Raw genomic sequence first — 8,247 nt, 5'->3', positions numbered from 1 at the left:
CCCGCCTCCCTGGGGTACTGTTGCCACGTCCATCAAGAGCCACACGCGAGGATACAGTTTTTCTGAATTGCTAAAACACTAAACCCCATTCTCTGAATCAAATTCTCAATAGCCTAAACAAATTTGTCGTATAAATCACTCTTTCTGTAAAACACTGTTTGCAAATCTCATGAACTCTTTTTGCAAAACTCTAAACACATTCTCACTCATTAAAACACATTTCGCACTGTGATGCACTTGTGGTTTAATACACAAAACACATGCAGGCAAAAGTTAAACACAACTACAACACAGTTCTCATCGACGACTCAAAATTGTTCACACTTATTTCTAATGATGTGACCAAACCACCTGTACATAATACAAGTTCAGTTCAGAGTGCCAAAACTGACTCAAAATGTTGCACTGAATGTTGAAACCAATAATGGATGGAAACAATATAAGAGGGCGAGGAGGAAGAGTACAAATAAGAGGTGGTGGAAGAGGAGGAGGACGAGAAAGAGCAGGTGGACGAGAAAGAGCAGGTGTGGAGAATGTTTTCAAGGCTGGATCTGGCTTTAGGGTTTTTCCCTTTGCCTGCAGAGCTTTGTCTGTGATTCGGTGTACTTTACTGTAACATGCTTTTCATTTAGACTTTTTTGACTGTAACCTTTTTTTGGCTTTTGCAGTTGGGTCACTGTATTTTTACAGTGTGCATGTGCTGAATATACAGACATTCGATAGGCCTACTATACAATATTCAGAACAATACTATACTTGCAGTGCATACAGTATACAATTTATTCACCTTACTATTGTACGTTGTCATTACTATACTTTTTTACGTAATTGCAAAATTTGTTTACTTTGGTACAATATCCTTTTTTTCTGTAACTGCATGCTTTGGATTCTGTGTTCTTCCTTTTCTTATGTAGTGTCTAACGAATGATCTGTAGTGTTTATAATATTGAATCGCTGTGTGTATGATCTGAATAATGCGTTAAGAGCTCGCTCAAGTACTGGGGAGCTAAACCATTTAGTGCTTTGTAAGTAATCAGCAATATTTCAAAATGTATATGATGTTTAATAGGAATTAAATGCAGTGTTGACAGAACGGGGCTAATATGGTCATACTTCCTGGTTCTGGTAAGAACTCTAGCTGCTGCGTTTTGGACCAGCTGTAGTTTGTTTATTAAGCGTGCAGGGCAACCACCCATAATAGCATTACAATAATCTAGCTTTGATGTCATGAACGCATTAACTACTTGTTCCGCATTTTTCATTGAGAGCATATGACGTAATTTAGATATATTTTTAAGATGGAAAAATGCGGTTTTACAGATACTAGAAACGTGACTTTCAAATGAAAGATTGGCATCAAAGAGCACACCCAGGTTCCTAACTGACGATGAAGGTTTGACAAAGCAGCCATCAAGCGTTAGACAGTATTCTAGGTTATTACGTGAGGAAGTTTTTGTCCAATAATTAGAATCTCAGTTTTTTCAGAGTTAAGTAGTAGGAGATTACTAGTCATCCAGTTTTTTATATCAGCTATGCATTCCGTTAATTTCGTGAATTGGTGCGTTTCGTCAGAGCTCGAAGAGATATAGAGCTGAGTATCACCAGCATAACAGTGAAAACTAATGCCATGCTTCCTAATGATATCTCCCAAGGGGGGCATATCACATACATAGGCACACACGAGCAAAGCGAGTTCAGATCAACCACATGCGGTCTCCTGTCATCAATACATTACAAATACAGTTAATAGTTCCTGCATGTGCACCGCAATAAATCAGAAATATTAGTGCAAAATGCCCGTGCAAAATCAGTTTTTGTGTGTGTTTTTAGTAATTGTTGGTTTGGTGTGTTTGAACTTTTTCTGTGTAATTGTAACAATGAGCACTCAGTGACATTTTTATTTGTGCATGGTAGAAAGCACAAAGTGAACTCTGAGAAAACGCTATGCTTGAGCAAACAGTTTGTGAATAGGCTACTACAAATGATGCCTGTGAAAGAGACTGTGAACGCATTGAATAGGATATGTTTAGTTGGTGAATAGCATAGGCTACTATTACACAGTAGCGATAACGTTAAGCGCACCAGAATGAAATATAATATTCAGAAGTAAACAGCATAGCTGACTTACAGATTCAGTTAACATCCACAAATGAATAAGCGCGTCGATTCAGGGGATCGCCATCAAAAAAGTTCAGGAGATATTTCTTAGCGATGGCTTATTTCAACAGTTTCAATATGATAAAAAATAACTTTTATATTGATTCAATGGATTAATTGCATTTTGAAAAAAAAGTGTCATGAATTTATTGCATTTTGGGGGGGAAATAATCCGGTTTTATAATAAATCTTTGAAAATCAAAATCTGGATTTGAATTTTTTATGTTATTATAACCTAAAGATGCTATGTGAAAGTTTGAAACAGAAAATAGTGGTTTTCATCTTGCCACTGTCTTGGTAAAGTTAATGTTAATTCTTGGTCAAATTAATCAAAATGGATTTATCACGTTTTGGAACCAAACTATAATATTCAGAAGTAAACAGTGTTGCTGACAGAGTGTTTATGTCAGAATGTTTATTTTTAAACCACAACCTTCTAAGTGATTCTTTTACCGATATATTTACCGATATCTTTTGCATTTCTAATCCCAAACAACGTCAAACTTGGCGCTGCACTTACTAATGCCCGTAGCGAGACACCTGTCAAGTTTGAAATTCATCGGACTAACGGTTCGAGAGATATGCGAATAACAGACAAACAGACATACTGACAGACAGACAGACGTTTCTATAATTTATAGATAGATACACATTTGGTTTGTTTGGCAGTCCTTGCAAAGCACTTGTTTTGCAAGGATTGTTGATTGTTGATGATGCAAGGACATAAACTTGTTAATGCTGATGGTGAGAAATTACAGTTGCAACATCTCATAATGTTCCTCAAACTGAGTAGCGTATCACTGAGAACTAGTTCTTCCAATGTTTCATCATCGAACTCGCGCTCGGATTGATATGGTAAAATCAACGTCATCGTTATGTCTTTACAGTGTGTACAATTGCTGAGGACTAGGAAGCGAAGCCTCCAGTGCTGCTAAAGTTCAGTTATGGTAATGGACGTTTAGCTTCCAACAAGTGCAGTTACCGATAGACCAATTACAACAGACTGGGCCATTACTTCTCTTACTTTCTCTTTTTTTTTTTTTTGTCATGATCACCTTCTGCTTGTCAGTTTGATCAGATTGGAGAGTTCATCACATGCTTTTCCTGCTTTGGCATGTCTTTTTTTATTTGCATGCTTACATGTTTTTAAAATACAATAATAATCTGTATATACAGTTATGTACTGTATGCAGTGTTGGGGTAACGCATTACAAGTTACATAATCAGATTACTTTTTTCAAGTTTTTTTTTAGTTTTTTTAACTGCGCCCTCTACTGTACAGGTGTGAATTTGCATTTCTTTCAGCTTGAGGCTTATTCATGTTACTTTTGAAGGGCCTTTACATTTTTTTTATTTTTTTTATTTTTTATTTTATTTTTTTTATTAAAAAACAAACAAGGAAGCCCAGCCCGGGTGAGAAAAGGTAACGCAAAAGTAATGTAACAACTTACTTTTCATAAAAAGTAACTAAGTAATGCACTTAGTTACTTTTTTAGAGAATTAAAAAAAAATACTTCTTGTTTTAATGAAATCTCCTTGATTCAATAATGTGAAGTCATTCAAATTGGTTAAGACTTTTTTTTTTATCATCATGTAAAGTCAGGATCACATCAAAGATGATTGAAAAATTAGCATACAGTTTGGATTTGCGGTACATGATTCTCTTCTGGGTGAGAACTCCCTGTGCATCCGTGCAGCCTAGCATGGATAAGAGCAGGGAGAGCAGCGATAACCCCCCTTAGGGTAAACAGAACAGAACCAACATAAATCTATTGCAGATATCATTAAAATTCTTAATAATAAATTAATGTAACAACATAATTAAAGAAATATGAGTCTGATTCGAAAATAAATATCCTGACTGTGGACGAGAGGAGGAGCTGTCGTCTGATCAGCTTGTCTTGAAAGTAACATTATTATGAGCTGATATTTTGTCCTTAAATTGTGTATTTTTTCCTGTTGCTTCCAAATCCTGAAAGCCATTTTAATATAAAGTTAAGAATGACCAATACAATTGTATTTGCATTTTAATTTTCTCACAAAATTTTTATTTTATTTAACTTTATATTTGTTAAAAATCTTTTAAAAATCTTGTCATAAATACTGTCTTTGATTAAAAAGTAGGCCATAGGCCTATGTGTTTATTTACACTAAATCATATTTTTGAATATATTTTGAATCATCCCATATGAAATGGTCAAAATCATTTATGTTAAGAACATTCTAGTGTTTTTTAGTGAACATTCACCAACATGCCCCGTAGAAATATTTGAATTTATATTATGAATTTTATTTTCCTTTTTTTATTGTTTTAAATAATAGTAAATCATATTTTTTATCTAGATGTATAGCCCTATACTAATTCGAATCATGAAAAAAAGAGATGAAAACCTTGACTGATGGATATAAATGTACTTATTTTATTTTTTTAAGAAAACACATCACTCAACAGGCCATTTCTGATGCATGACATAAACTAATCATTCATAAATAATTTTATTTTCAAGTGCTCAGTGGGGATTGACAGCATGTGGATCTCAGTTCAGCAACTGAGACATTGAAATCGAAACACCATCACCTCTCATCTGAGAGCAAACCACAGACCGTCTCAGACCGGGGGGATTTTGTCCATGGAGCAGCCGCACTTCTCAACAATCATGTTTGGGAATTCTGCCACCTCGATTTCAGTGTAATCTCCTTTTTTGACCAGGTACATCATGGGCAGCGGCGCGCTCTCCATCACCGCACAGGTCCTCTGCCCGTATCCATAGTAACCGCGCTTGGGTTGCTTGCATCCTCCGGCGCATCTGAACGCCTGGTACCCGGCCGGCTCAATGATCCAGTACTGAGTCCAGGTCAGCTCTCGGAAGTTGATGAAGTGCTCCTCCCGGCAACACTTGCTGCTGTTTGGGCTGGAGTTACAGTTACCCTGGGATCTGTTGACATTGAAATTAATGATTTTAGTTAATGAATATATGATACACAGGTATGAAGTTCAATGCAAGTCATAAGTAAGCTCCAGTTTAATAACAGTACTCACCCATATTCATCCAGGTTTAAGGTGTAAAACACAAGTTCAGGTGCACCCGTATCCTTCTCCAGGGTGTTCTCCTTCGGGTCCTGTGTGGAGAAGCGCACTCTTTTGGCCATCTCAGCCGCGTAGCTCCCAGGTCTCTCTCCCTCAGTCCACACCTCCAGATGTAGACGAGTCTTCTTCTGGGATTTAGACCAGTAATGAATAGCCTGAGTCACGTCAAAGCTCCTCCAGCCGGTCTCGTGGATAGGAACCAGTCTATTAAAAAAAGCATAGACTAATGAGTTTCCATTCATGCATTACAAAATGAAAGTTTGTGATTATTTATGTTATATTTTATTATATTTGGACACATGACATACCTTGAGTCTATGAGTGATGTTCTGTTGGATCCGTCTCCCAGTACTTCCACCCAGTAGATGCTCACTCTGGCGTTGTTAATGGGTCTGTGGTTCCTCCGCTCAGGTTTTGCTGGATTCTGTGCCGCGGTTTGGAAAAGTTTTAGCTCGGCCATAGTGACTTCTGTGTTTTCTTGCAGCCTGGCCTCCATGTCAAACACGAGACGCTGACGGGTTGTGTCCGAGTACTTGACTTCTCCTGTGATATCTGTGGATAACAGAGGATACGTTAGATCACTGTTTATGAGAGATGCACTGTAAAATGTTTATCTTTATGTTTTAGCAACTTTTTCTCATTCATTTCATTTGGTATGATCATTTATATTTGATATATTCTTGATCAGTAAGTAAATTGAGAGTAGCCAAAAATAAATATCAAGGCATAAAGTAAGCAATTAATTAAGAATAATTTCAGTGGTAAGATTTTGCAATAAAGTTAATTAGTTAATGCAATAGTTAATACAAACCCAATTAATTCTTTTAAATCATTGATTCATTTTGGTTAATGATAATTTTGACATAGTAATACATTTTTATCTTTAAAAGTTGTATACATTAATGCTGCAACTATAATATATTCATATTAACATTAATCAAAATCAGCTAATCCTGTAAATCATTTGTAAATGTAATTAGTGCATGGTCCAGTTATCTGTGGCATTTATTATGGTTTGTTATTTGTTCATGATACCAAATACATGAACTAATATTAAAACATAGAATACAGTACAATTTTTAAACGTTTTAGCAGTTCAATTTCATTTTGTCAGATGTGACCCACCTGCACTCCCATGGATGCCTCTCAGAATGCCCGCCAGGCTTGGCACAGATCTCCTCTTACGCTTGTTATGAAGTTTCAGCATGGACAGATATTTGCTCTTGATGTGAGCCGGGACGACTAGGTTCTCCAAATCTCTCTTCTGAATCCTGGGAAGTTCCGTTAGTCCAAGTTTTTGGAGCATGGCCTGCTTCATATCCTCATGGTGGAATCCCTCAGTGAATGAGATCACTGCAGCACAAGTGAACAGCTGGATGAGCAAAGCCATGATTCTAGTGATGCCAGTGTCGTTCTCCTGATTGACTGACTGACTGAGTCTCTCAGGGTTTATATACAGTTGATCTCCCCCCCACACCCCCCACACCCCCCACCCTGTCTGGCTTTTCGCACCTCCACAAAGGGGAGGCAACCTAAAAAAGACACCCTTCAAAGCCTTGTCCCATTTAGACCACCTATTGTTGCTCATGACTTGTTTTTTTTTTCAAATTCATCCTAAGTATGTTTAGGACATTATATATTTTTATATATATTATTAATATATATATATATATATATATATATATATATATATATATATATATATATATATATATATATATATATAATTTTTTATATAAATGCTTATATTATATTTATATATTATATATTTAGTATATACTGTATCCATGTATTTACACTGTATTTATACATTTACTTATTAATTTAATCTAGAATTTATCACTTTTTACATTATTTATGATTGTTTTTAAGCAAACATGAATGTGTTTTTGTGAAGAACATTTTTCATCCTAAGTATGTTCAGTGCATTATATATATATATATATATATATTACTTGTATTCATAATTTTTTTTTAAATACAGTGACTTCATGTATTTATATTTATGTACTTATACATGTATTTATCAGTTTAGCCTATTTCAAAGCATTTTTACAATATGATTTCTTTTTTATTCCATTTCATTTATTATTTCTTAAGCGTAATGAATGTGTTTTTGTGAAGAAAATGTGGCATTTATTTATTTATAATGCAACTAATACAACTTTTAAAATTGTGTCCATGTATTTATAACCAATAAGCATGGTTCAGTTATTTGTTGCGTTCATTTCCATTCTTTCTGCCTGCATTTCAGTTAATTCCCTTCTCCTTTCCAGCTTTAACCATCTTTGGTAAAAGCAGCAGTGTATTTGGCAGGGCAGAGGCGAGAGGGAAGTGTATTGAGAAATGCCCACCCCTGCTGTCCATTATTCCACAAACACAGGCAGTAAATCCAGGAGTGAGCTGAGGGGATGTGGATTGGAGGGAGTTTTCTCAAGGGGGTGATTATCCTGTTACTATTGCAGGACTGATCAGACCTTTTCTGTCCTGCCAACAGAAGGACTAAACTTACCCCAGTCTGTGTATTGTGTATTGGGCCCGCAGGTTGTCCTGGGATGTCAGACAATGACGGCACAGGAACGGCTGATGACGGATCACGTCACGTCAGACAGCTAAGCAAATTTACTTGCTACACAGCCATGTTTTCATGGTAATCGTGTTATTATCTGACGCTGTTTGTCAGGATGGGCAAGACAAGTACAATCCAATGTTTACAATCAACATGGCTATTATTATTCCAAATGAAGTCAATAGCACTACAGATAAGACACATTTTCTCTAACATACATTTAAAGGGCTAAAATGAATACAGAACTGTTAAAAAATATATATTTTATTCATTTTTGTGCATAGTATAAAAGTGCTGCATCCTGCATGGCAACTGAAAACTCCAGTTGACAGGTTGTAGTTTGAGATGATAAGGCATAATAATATAAAGGTATAATCATTTAAAAAGTAATAATCTGTAGAGCTCAGAAAGACTTGGGAAATGCTAAATTAAT

The 8,247-nt window shown here is 35.8% G+C and overlaps 1 protein-coding gene across 1 annotated transcript; it reads right to left on the bottom strand.

The window, feature by feature from the left end:
• Positions 1–4,765: 4,765 nt before the first annotated feature.
• On the bottom strand, positions 4,766–6,635 carry lft2 (lefty2; the record flags this gene model as incomplete). Its single annotated transcript, XM_082143380.1, has 4 exons — positions 4,766–5,093; positions 5,198–5,449; positions 5,554–5,797; positions 6,371–6,635. 4 exons carry the CDS (start codon positions 6,633–6,635, stop codon positions 4,766–4,768), a joined length of 1,089 nt encoding a protein of 362 aa, XP_081999506.1.
• Between the last annotated feature and the right edge of the window lie 1,612 nt (positions 6,636–8,247).

The sequence above is a fragment of the Leuciscus leuciscus genome, assembly GCF_965113295.1.
Source record: "Leuciscus leuciscus genome assembly, chromosome: 17".
NCBI lineage: Eukaryota > Metazoa > Chordata > Actinopteri > Cypriniformes > Leuciscidae > Leuciscus > Leuciscus leuciscus.
This window is presented reverse-complemented; position numbering and strand designations above follow the sequence as displayed.